The 12,750-nt window shown below is 37.6% G+C and overlaps 1 protein-coding gene across 6 annotated transcripts in view; it reads right to left on the reverse strand.

Annotated features, from left to right (window-relative positions):
* LOC111872164 (PR domain zinc finger protein 10) overlaps positions 1-12,750 on the reverse strand; it is a 56,220-nt gene that overhangs the window by 32,218 nt on the left and 11,252 nt on the right. For 5 of the 6 annotated variants that reach the window (XM_023865761.2, XM_023865759.2, XM_023865758.2 and 2 more), the window contains 8 exons: positions 12,458-12,688; positions 8,501-8,536; positions 4,956-5,111; positions 4,157-4,336; positions 3,018-3,218; positions 1,538-1,641; positions 1,295-1,414; positions 539-684 (listed from right to left, as the gene is read on the reverse strand). In XM_023865761.2, the coding sequence (XP_023721529.1) occupies positions 539-684; positions 1,295-1,414; positions 1,538-1,641; positions 3,018-3,218; positions 4,157-4,336; positions 4,956-5,111; positions 8,501-8,536; positions 12,458-12,688 (1,174 nt within the window). The remainder of the gene's footprint in view (positions 1-538; positions 685-1,294; positions 1,415-1,537; positions 1,642-3,017; positions 3,219-4,156; positions 4,337-4,955; positions 5,112-8,500; positions 8,537-12,457; positions 12,689-12,750) is intronic. The other variant, XM_023865760.2, reaches the window with a different exon arrangement.

Raw genomic sequence — 12,750 nt, forward strand, 5'->3', positions numbered from 1 at the left:
TAAGTTTCAGTGGCAGATTTTCCAAGTTTTGTGAGGAATTTGATGTTAGCACGTTGTTCTGCATTAGCACTCAGCATTATTCCGACGGAGCTCAGAAACACGATCCGCTTCTAACAATGGTCGCGGCCAGACTAACCGATGCACGTGAATGAAACTTTGTGTGACGGTAGAGGGAAGTCCAAGGGTCAATGCCCTACCCTCCTCTTCGTCAATGACGTGGCCGGAAATGAGTCATAAAAGTAATCCGGGTTCTTTATTGCCACACCTTGTAAAGAACCGGAGGAATGTAGCATCGAATAGAGAAGAATGGCAAGCAATCCTGAGGAAGGCCAGGGCTCACAAAGGGCTGTCGTGCCAGTGATGATGATGATTACGGGTCTACTTCTAATTCAAAGCTTTAAGAATATAAAACAGATTAACAATCAATTGAATATGAGTCAAGATGTAATATTTGTTTTATTTTTACTGATAAATATCTGGTAGCATAAAAAAATGCACACTGCAATCATACAACTCTTGCCACTGACAGCTTACTGACCTGTCTCTGTTGTGCACATGGGAGAACTCGTATCCACAGATTTCACACACATACTTCTTGTCCCCAGCGTGCAGAAGCTGGTGTCGTTTCAAACTATAATTGCGTGGAAATGCTCGATGACAAATATGACACTGGTAAGGGTACAACTGTAAATCAGAAAAGCCACCATGTTTCAGAAACTTTTACATGTCATAAAATCGTTGTGGTCCCTTAAAAAAATTATAAGTAATATGTAGAGTACAAAAGTACCAAGGCATAAAAGCCAGGCTTTAAACATCTCCTAATGTGTACCTTCTCAATCCATTCTCTCTTGAATTGACTAAACACGAAAATCTGCTCTAAAAACTGGACATAAACACACAGTGGAAATGAAAAACACCGTCTACGCAAGTAATGTACGTGTACACCAAAGAGACTCATGATACAATAATCTGATTTCCATCTGATGACATATTTGAGAGAGAATGAATTTGTAACCTTGAAGAACTTTTGGGATTTCTTAGTGAGAACCATTAACAAGGATATGATTCACTACATCAGAAATAAATACTGACACTACACTATAATCTATCTGAAGGAAGAAATTAGCTCAACTTCTTGTTAAAAAAAGATGAGGTGCACAACTTAACCTCAAAGTGTATTATTATAACTACAGATACTAATCATTTAAGAATAAATCACACATCAGAATCACCAACATTAATTAAGCTTAAAATTTACAAATTATTATTAACTACCACAGAAGAATGTAATTACCTCATTATGGTTATCACTGTCTGACTTAAATTTCTTGGATGCAAAATGTGACAGGCCCTTACGCCGTGAAGTTCGTCCAGATTTCTTAGATTTCGATTTCAGTGAATCACCATCTTCATCCTAAATGAAGGAATTTGTAAATTAAAACAATATAAGTAAATCCACATTTTAAGTACAGTAGCTTACATAAAATCTATGAGGGTTTTTCAACATTTAAACTTACACAAATTGTGTCAAACTCACCCGTTCATTATCATGGATATTTAAATGTTTCTGCAGCTCTTCTGAACTGGCAAACTTTCCATTACATTCAAAGCACGGCCACATATGTTCCACCTCTTCAACAGCTAGAACACAAATGGCATTCACTGTTCACATTATATCAAAATGCGGATACATTATAAAGTGACGTTTTTAAAAATAAAACAAATTTTTCAACACCAGTTATGTGAACTTCAACCAGAATGATGGTGGCTATCAGGAGTTAACCAATGCTTCAAATAAACATAGTTACTCTGTCTTCAGGGATGAAGAGCAAAACCAAGTAATAAAAGAGATGTAGACAGAAAGTTCAGCTGAGGTGAGCTTGCCACTTGCTTCTGCTGGTATCTTGCTTGGCCTACTCTCAAACCCTGAAGTCAGATGTGAGATGTGCCTCTGAAATGTCAGGTTTCCTCCCATCTACACATCATTACAATCCAGGAGAATGTACTCTTTGCAGTCATCACTGTGAGAATCTCAAATCCAGCCACTGTATAGTTTATTTCGTTTCTTATTCTTGCCAAATGAATAGCATATCAAGGATTCTTTTGCAATCTTCACCTTAACTGATTATTTTTCATCCAGATGACACAGTTTGGACCATTAGTTAAAGCTTCATACAATCAAAACTTAGACAGGCAACAACCCATCTTTCTATGATCTGCTCCTTACATAAAAATTCTCAAGTAGCGAGTCTTATTCTGAAGATCAGAGTCTTCTGCAATGTGACTCTATGCAGTTTACTCCCTTCCTACCACAGCACATGGCATCACATCCCAAAAGAAACCATCATCATCGTCACATTCACCACCATGAGAACCTCAAACCTCACCTCATGTAATTCTCCTTATTCTATTCTACGCAATACTGCTTTGCTCAGTTCTGTCTCCTCCGTTTACTTCACTGTTTTACCAAGAAAGGAGTTTTTGTTGCAGTAATATGGGTAAATTTAACTACTGACATTTCATCATCATCATTGTTGGCAAAACAGCTATTCTTTAGCCATAACCTTCCTTAGAAGGTTCTGCTAAATTTGTCTTGAATTACACCATAAAGTTTTAATTTCTTTGGATTTCACAACAACTTTTTTTTTTAGAGAGCAAAGTCTATTCTAACCAGCCTCCAAACAGGAGACTGCCATTTAGATAACTTTAAAACGCAGTCTTACAGGTTTGTGGCACACCACTCATCTTGCAGGTGGTTCTCACTGTTCTGCAGGAACAGGCTGTGTTCACTTTCAGCATAAAAGAAATGAACGAAGATGGAAGTACCTGGTTGTTATGAAATGTTGGTAACTGTTTACAAGATGACATGGTGTGTCACAATGCAGAAGTCTATATTTTAAACTCTCATTACTATGAACACCTCAAGAATCATACCTACGATGAATGTTGGTAATGTCGGTTTGCAATGTATGCAGGCTATAAAACCGTGCTTAAAAGTGTAAACTGGAGTGCCTTACCTCTTTTTTCTACATCAGGTTGAAGCAGGGGTAATCCTCGTTTATTGGCATATGGAAAGCTATACCACACTTGGAGTTCTTGACGAGGGTGGATTACTCGTGTGGACGTGAAATACAAACAATGACCCTGCTGACTAAGTATCAGGTTCTGATCTTTGAAGTTTTCTGCTGCTCGTACAAACCGCATCCAATTTGATGAATCTGTCACAACAACAACACTGTTCAAAGAAATGTCAGCCCTTGCAAAATATGTGGTCAAGGAAAATCAGTAGTTTCTCGCTCCAAAATTAAGATCTCATCTCTGTACCGGTATACCTTTTGAAATAAACAATCCTTTACGTCTATTTTTATACCTGTATTTTGGCTGCCCCATGGCTGAAGCGGTAAGTCGCTAGCTTCCCACCGCGGCTGTCTTGGTTCAATCCCGGGTCTGGTCAAGTGGGATTTGTGGTGGACAAAGTGGTGCTGGGGCGGGTTTTCTCCGAGCACTTCGGTTTCCCCTGTCAATCTTCATTCCACCAAATTCTCCATCATCATAATCACCCAGGGCAGGTACAAGAGGCCAATCAGTGGCCACTGTGCCGAGTGGACCCAGCTGGACTCCACCCCCCACTAAGTGAATTATACCTGTATTTAATTCCAGGTGTCTGATAAATTAATATCATCCAAACAATGAGATGGAAGCAAAGCAAAACTGACTACAAGCTACAAGTTGTTCATGCAGATATTTTATTTGTTTTTCTGAGGAGAATCACTGCACAAACTGCTAATGCAATGACCTTCATAAAGAGATTAATAAGAATTCTTATTGGGAGAAAAGAAGGGAAGCAAGTTCTATTTAAAATGTATAACGTTCTTCTAATGCTGGCAGGGGAGCTGGAAAAAGTTTTCCATCCATTCAACAAGCCTTCTATCTCAATTTCAGAGGCAAATCAATAAGTTATTTGAGCTGACCTTTACTTTAATTTCATTATAGCATTTCTGAAGGACATGCAATCCTGTTACACACACTTCAGAGATTAAGAGAGTTCTGAACTTTCATATTTTCAACATAAATTCATTTTAGACAACAAATTTCATTATAGTGATATAAAAATATAACGCACCAGTTACAGCTCTTGTACCACAACACTGCTTACTTTCACATCCTGTGTCAAGCTTCAGCATGGCTCCAGTTTCTGATTCAACCAGCAACTCTAGCTGCGGTTCTTCTCCCTCAGCCACAATCATGTGTGGGTCATCCGCCTTCACCAGTACACCCTCAATGGGCCCAAACTGGGTCCGCTTTGGAATTGTTTTCCGAGCAAATACCCCATGCACTGTATAATATATTAGAGCCATGAGTCAGTTGTAACCTCTGATCACAGTGTCACACTGAATTTCTAATGCAACAGTATAATATGTGGACCTTTAAACCTAATAGACTTGAAAGGATTCTGACAATGGTGTATGCTGTACAGAACTATTAGGTTTATTTTGGACTCTAGCCATCGTCTATATACCAGATGATGGATAGAGTCCAAAATAAGCCTAATAGTTCTGTACACCATTAAACCTGTTTAAATATACAAAAGACCAGATTAAAAAGGATGTTATACAACAATATAACTAATCAACTATCAACTATAAAATTTACTCTACACATTTGCCAATTCGTATTGTAGCCATGGCTGCCAAAGCAGCATGCGAGTGCTGTGAGAGAGCTTTTGTCTGTGAACTGAACCAGCATTCACCACCTCCTCTTAATTACTCATACAGAGGTAAATTTTAATTTCATAATTTTTGTGTTACTCCTTTAAATTTTTAGCTACTATATACAGTGACACTGACAAGGAATGCAATTATATCCTGGGTGAAAAACAGGTACTTCCTGTGATGATACTTCATGAAAAATGTTTGTTATGTATGTTGTATCAGTATTTTACTGCATTCACTCGCCTGGTGATCCATCAGATGAAGTTCCAACTCGGTTAATTGCCAAGTAGGAGGCTGGTAAAGTGGCCCATGCTCTTGAAGGGACAGGTTTGTCACAGATGGACTGTACTCGATGCTGAGGGCAGCCATGCTCATAAGAACTGCAGCATTCTTCACACCCTTTAACAGCCAGAAAACATTATGTAACACCAAACTGAACAACACCCTAACATTACAAGAGAGGCCATTTGTATTTTTCATCCCCTTCCCAGTTGATACAAGTAAAATAAACCAAAGTCAGTGAATATATCTACTCATGTTGACAAAATATTTTGAAAAATATAAACAAGTATAAGAAAATAAGGGTAGTCCTTGAGGACAAGCCAACAGTCACTCTGCTAAATGGAAATTTTCTACCATTCATAGAAATGAAAGTTTTATAAACGTTCACAAGAATTCCACTGAACTCTATCCCAAGTCAGACCAATCAAATTGGCACCCTTTGTCCCTATTTCTTTAAGAAAAAGGTCTTTGAACTAGTATATTACACACTTCATACATATCCAGTCATCAAGAATTTCACCTGCAATATGTAAAACTATTTAGAGCTGAGCTGTTAACAGCATATCTCCAAGGACATAGCTAACATCAACAAAAACAATGTAATTACCATTACATGTAGTAGTATGTGTAAAAAAAAACATTAACACATTAATATTAGTTTTATTTACTCATACACTGTTATGTTGGTAGCCATGTTAGTACCCTCAATGATACAAACCAGGATGCAAACAATAAAAATCTGTAAGACTCATTTAATATTATCCTCACACTTATGTCTAGGCACCTCAAGTAGTCTTCAGGTTTTCAGACTAAAATTTTGTATGCATTTATCAGTTATCATGCATGCTACATCCCATTCCAATCTCATCCTCCATAATTTGAAAACTCTAATAATATTAGGCACAAAGTATAAATTATGAAGCCCATTGCTATACTGTTTTCTCCAGCCTTGTGTTACTTTCTCTCTATTAAATATAATCTACTAAGCACCCCAATCTCTCACACCCTCAGTCCCTTAGGATGAGACTACATTTTTGACACATACAAAATAACAGGTAAAATTATAGCTTTGCACATATAAATGTCTTTAGTTAAGAGATGAGAAGGCTAATTTGTTATAACTGAGTAGTAACAGCATTCCTCAAATTTAATCTACTCTTAATTTCTTTGAGAGTGAAATATTGATTTATTACTGAAACTGTTAAATATATGAACTCTGTCATATTTTCAAGGACCCAATATACTTAGGAAATGTTAAATAATGTTACTAATCCACAATACAAAATTACTACTCCAACCATTGAATGGTATGTCATTAGAACTCATGAAAACTACCATGCGCATTTTTATTACAAACTTTATCATGTCAAATTTAGAACCTAGAGCACTAATTATGCTTTCTTACTACATGGGAAGGAAAGTAACATATGTGGGTTACCGAGAAAGTAATGTGCCTCAATTCTTTTACTAATACATATGTTACAAAAACAAAAGAATATTTTGATACTGTGAACTTCAGCTTTGCCGTATCTAGTTGCAGAGTTTGCAAACATTCCAACAAGCAGTGCATGATGAGCAGTCATAATAATGACATCAGCCAGAGATGTACATGAGAGTTAGGAAGCCACAATTTAATTCATCGTGGCATGGAAAAAAATCATCAGGGAACACCCTCAAACGGCTAAAAATTGTCTAATGAAACAATATTGAGGACAAAGGCATTGTTAGTCGCTGGGCAAAGAAAGTGAGAATGTTGAGAAAGGACATGCTGAGCCCAGAGATTCAATACACACTGGTCACCCTGACACAAATGTCGGAGAAATCATCTGTAACGATCAACACATCACTATCAGTGACCTGGAACGTGCATCAGTAAGGGGACTATTAATATTGTAACGTGTTTGCATTCCAGAAGAGTCACTGCTATGGAAACGCTAGAATAGACCGTTACAGAGGAGACAACAATTGCTCCATTGTAGTTCTAACAGGAGTCTCCATGGTTATAACAAAGGGTTCGTTGCCTAACAGCGGCCAAGGTTATAAAAGCCCAGTTTCGACGAGAAGTCTTCAGTCTTCATCGAGCAAGCTAAGAAGCCAGTCGTGATCAAGCCTTCAGAGAAGAAAGTCTCGGAAGAGCCAGCTAAGAAGCCAGTCGTGATCGAGCCATCTTGGAAGTCAGTCTTGGGATAACCGCCAGAAGAGATAGTCCAGCGTCGCCGAGTTATTGTAAGCAGTGATTGTGACACTGCAGACGGGAATGATTGTAAAGTGTGTAAGACGAGTGAAGGAATAAACTCGCTATGCCAAACGACGGTGTGAACTTATTTGTACTTATCAGTACCTCACATTTTTGTGTGAGATACGGGATCCTGTACAATTAATGCAAGAACACAAAACTGAATTCAAGGAAAGTGAAACAATCACATTTTATAAGACAACAGGAAAGCCTTCAATGTCCCAAATTTTCACAGGTGATGAGACCTGGATTCATCACCTTGAGTCAGATACAAAAGACAGCCAATCAAGTGGTGTCAACTTAGAAGAAATATATGGTTATTCCCTCAGTAGGGTCATGACCTCAGTACTAATAAGAGGACAGATAATAAATTCAGATGTTTAGAATAATACAATGAAAAAAACCTTTTGGTGAGTTTAATCTAACAGAAATTAAGCAGAAGTTCTGCTTCACCATAACAGTGCACATTTTCACATATATTTTAAGGCCAAGAGAGTATTTATAGAAATTGAGAGGGATCTGCTAGCTCATCTGGTGTACAGCCCTGATCTTGCTCTTTCAAACTTCTGTTTGGAGCCTTGAAAAACATGATGCACAATACAAGGGTTGAGGACTATGACAGGGTGATCATGCAGTGAAGAAATGTCTTCACAAGGAAGGAAAGTACTGGCATTGGCAGGGTAGGGAAAGTATGTATAAAAATGGATACTGATGGCATCGTTAAGTAACCAACTAAGAAACTAAACGATGTAGCCATTATGTCTGTTCATATTTTATATAAAACTGCTGTTAGTTGTTAGTATGAATTATGTTTGAGAAGTTGTAGTACATTACTTGCTGAACATCCCACAAAAAATAAATGTCTCAACATACAGACTTGAAAGGTTGAAGCTGGCATAGTATCATAGTATTACAACAATGACTACAAGGAGTTTCTGTCAGATTTTCTACTTTATGTTTACACACGGTCACATGATCTCACAACTACACAAACAAAACAGACTTCAAGCCCAGACAGTCTTCAAACTGTTAAAACATGACTGAAAACTAATCAAATAAAAGATCATATAATAAGATATAATAAAACAAAATAAAGAAATAAAACATGTAAATAAGCCAACATGGCACTGTGTTAAATCAAGAGCTCCGGTTATTAGCTGCACTTGTAATGTACGCTTGAAAAATATCCTGTTACAGTGATAAAGTTAGGCCAATATTCACTCAGTGTGAACACAATGAATTAAGCACACACTCTTAATTTTGTCCTTACGTTTTATTATATCACCAGTGATCCAAATGTCCTCAGCTTTAAGAAACAGAGAAAAGAAACACATTTTAGCACAAGTTCTACAACTATCAGAAATATAAATAGAACAAAATAAAAAAAAAGTCATTGATTGCCATCCTATAATTTTACAACACTACACGTCAAACACTGGGAAACACTGGAATAAGAAAAGTGTACATATTAAAGCATAAGCAAAAAAATAAAGCCTACAACTCATGCATCAAACTGACATTTCAAGCCATAATCACAGATCTACTCACATCCTTGGGCAAAATACCGTATTTTGTTTAATTTCTGTGCACTGAGGAAGCTTCAATTACTGTTTCATTCATGCAAGGCCATATGGACCCAACCTAGTAGAGGCCATTTGAATTTTGAATCGCAGTGGTACATAACTGGTATACATAAGAATGAATCCACTCACATTGCAGAATTAATTAGGCACCTATCATAAGTCTCATTCTCTTAAGTCTACTAAGTAAATTTCAGATTAATGTACATTACCATATTTATTCTCAATTTAATCAAGGAAAGCCTTAAACTGCCTGCAGCTGGCTCACAAAACTGCACTAACATCATTTTTATTTCCTTTGAGCTCCATACACATAATAAACAGGTTTTTATCTAAAGGCTGTGGTCTTCGGGGATAAGAATCTTCCACCCAAAACGTGGAGGCGGCAGGTCCCTCCAGAACATCAGTACCAGTTTATCAGACAGTAAGGCACTACAACCCAGAAGACCACAACTTTTATACTTGCCATGAGAACCTCAGATATCAAATCCTATAGTAACTACTAATCAAAGGTTTTGCTCAAAAATTATATACTTATACAGAGTGTCCCAGGAGGAAAGGTCAATATTCTGGGAGGTCATAGTATCAGCCATTCTAAGCAGAAAAGTGTATATGTACGTGTCCTATTCCGAATGGTTTCCGAGATAGAGCTACTTCACTGTACAGACAAGTAACATGCTACATCCGCACACAAGTTGCAGAGCGCATTGATGATGATGGTGGAATTTTCAGAAATGTATTATACTAGGTGAGCTGTACCACCTTTGTCACTTGAACAATGAATACCAGTATTAGAAACAGTATGTTATATATCTTTCTTATCAACAGTTTTGGAACTGTACAGTGAAACAGCTCTATCTCGAAAACCGTTTGGAATAGGACACATGTACATATATACATTTTTGCTTAGAATGACTGATATTATGTTCTCCCAGAATAGTGACCTTTTCTCCTGGGACACCCTGTCTATTAAATCTGGACTTTAATCGAGGCACTGAACATATTCACATGAGCTCCTCATCTAAGTTTCTTTAATAAATACCATGAAACGTACAACAATAACAACATCAAAATCATATTAAAAGATCACAGCATCAAACACAAACAGTGGAGCAATCAAAAGACTTGGAGGAAAGTAAAAAACTGTGCCAGATAACAAAGGAATTCTTACTCTAGTTGACAATAAAGACAGAAAATATTATGTTTCACTTAAATGGACTTGGTATTTGTAATAGTGCACATGGTGATACACTTTACTTGAGAGGCTGAGGGATTCTGAAATATAACTATTTTTTCACAAATTCATGGAAAAATTTTCTCCATTTTGACAGAGGTTCAAGAAAACAATTTAATTTTCACCTGCTCTGGATCACACAAAGCAACTGTTTTTGTCAGATGGAAAAGGAAAGACTGCAACTGTACCACTAATTCAGCCATAAATCCATGAAGTCCCCCCCCTTATAGAACTTCAATAAAGAATTTAATTCTGCCTGTTTAAGACCTAAACAAATGGATGTTATGTGAAAGAGAGAGAATTCTTCAGCACTCCAACTACATATACAGAAACTATTCTAATGTTACATTTAGGATTCACAGTAACCTTAAGATATGGGCCATGCCACAGCTCATGCGGTTAGTTGCTGGCTTCCCACCGTGGCAATCTGGGTTCAATCCCGAGTCTGGTCAAGTGGGCTTTGTGGTGGACAAAGTGGTGCTGGGGCAGGATTTCTCCGAGTACTTCGGTTTCCCCTGCCAATCTTCATTCCACCAATTGCTCCACAATCACCCTCACCTATCATGTGGGGCTGGTATAATAGGCCAGAAGTGGATGCAGTACAAAGGACTTAATTTACCCCACTAGCACTAAAAAAAAAAAACCTTAAAATATACATGAAATCCAGTGAATGTGAGAAAATTATAATGAAAATGACAGCAGAGAGAGGGCTCACTGGCCACATGCTGTGGATTGTTATAAACCCTTAGAGTTGGATAATTCTTTCCATAGGTAGATTAAATACCCTTTTAACAGATTTCTACTAAACAGGTTGGCATAGCAGTAATGTTTTAGACTTGTATTTGAGAGGTGCTTGTTTCAAATCTCAGCTAGGACACCAGCTATCCTGACATGGTTTTCCTCAATCCCTCCACGCAAATCCTTTCCAATTCATATTCATCACCCATCTTACCATTCAAAGCTATAGTCTAAATACCGACATTGACATAGAATAGCCCACAAAAAATAAGTTTTATATTGTAACGTGTTTCGTTACTGAATACGCCGTAGAGATCGTTAATTGGTTTATTTAACAATCTACAAATAACGGCTACAATTAATTATAACACAGTTGCGGGGTTTCACACTTTATAACCCTAATCGCAATAATCTGTTACCACTGTTGCGGGGTTTCACACTTTATAACCCTATGCGCAAATCAGTTCACTCTCTCTTCAGTAGTCTACACGTTTACAGTAGGGGAGCTATGTATCGCGGTATCACACACTCCCAATTACACAATTACACACACGTCCGGTTCTTCTTTCCGCGACGGCTGCTATACTCCAACTGTAGTCGGCTGACTGGAGAACTGTTGATAACACACTCGCTCGACTACTACTGAATTCGGCTGCTATATGTCAACTCGACTCAGCAACTGTTACGTTACAACTGACTCGTAGCTGCTGTGCAGTTCCCTTATATAGCCGCAGTGGTGCCTGTTGCGTGCCGCGTCACTGTGTTTGCGTATAGCCTAGCAACGCTGTTACCTTGCGCCATCTTACGTCACCGTGCGTTGCACATTACGTTACCGTGCGGAGGGGGGAGGGGAGCGCTGACTCATCTGCCGCATCACTGTGGCCTGAGTTGCCACGTTGCTGCTGGGTAGGGAGGGGTTCTCCATTGCGCAACATGTCACAATATTTTGTAACTTTTAACTCTGACAAATATTATTATGTTATATTATTATTATGACAAATGTATTATACATACATAACTTTAGGCCCTTCACTCGCACTGATAAATGTGCCCAACAAAACACAGATTTTTTCACACCATTGTCGTGTTTGTAATTGCTTACATATAATGTAAATGTTTTATAAAGGATTCAAAGGTACTTTCTTGATCTATCTACATACAAAATTGCATTGCTTGGCTCAAATGATTCCAGAGTTATCACACTGAAAATCAACTATGGCCACAGTGTCTTTCCTTTACATTCCGCAAAAACATCCTTCAACAAAAGTTGCATTGTTTCGAAGATCTATTATCACAAAACATTTCAAGATCCTATTTCCATACTCTATAATGGCACTAGTGTCACGCCCTACTTAGCAGTTGTAGTCACCATGTTGTTTGACATAGGAGATTAACAAGAACAAAAATGGGATACTTTCTTGCAACATGAATAAAATCTGATGATTGATTCAAAAGTGATTAGGAGGAGGCTGGCACAGATATACAGTGATATGATGATACAAAAAAGCTTTCATAACAAAATAAGAAATCTGAACTAAATAATAATCATCACTATTGTATGCTTCAATTTAATATAAACCACATATTACTTACTGTTTCATGCAGCATCCTAATTTTTATTTTCTTCCAAAACATAATTTAGAATACAAGAAAAATTTTCATTGGTGTTACTTACAGAAACTCTTTGTATCATCCTTGCAATCTGCATTTGTTTGCTGTTGTGAATTGTGCACTTGAATCTGGTGACGTTTTGATCTTCTAGGCAATGTATTGCTACTGTTCTTTGCTATTGTCTCATCATGTCCGTTCAGCAATATATTGGCATAGTTTTCTGGGCCAGCAGTCTTCAGTCCAGATGCTGAGACCCCAAGGTTCATGTCCACATCTTCACCCAACAAGGGATGTTCTAGGAAAAAAGATTTTTATAAAGAAATATACAGCAAGCCCTTTGCTAACCCAGCTACAATT

Source organism: Cryptotermes secundus, unplaced genomic scaffold, assembly GCF_002891405.2.
Source record: "Cryptotermes secundus unplaced genomic scaffold, Csec_1.0 scaffold581, whole genome shotgun sequence".
In the NCBI taxonomy this organism is placed as follows: Eukaryota; Metazoa; Arthropoda; class Insecta; order Blattodea; family Kalotermitidae; genus Cryptotermes; species Cryptotermes secundus.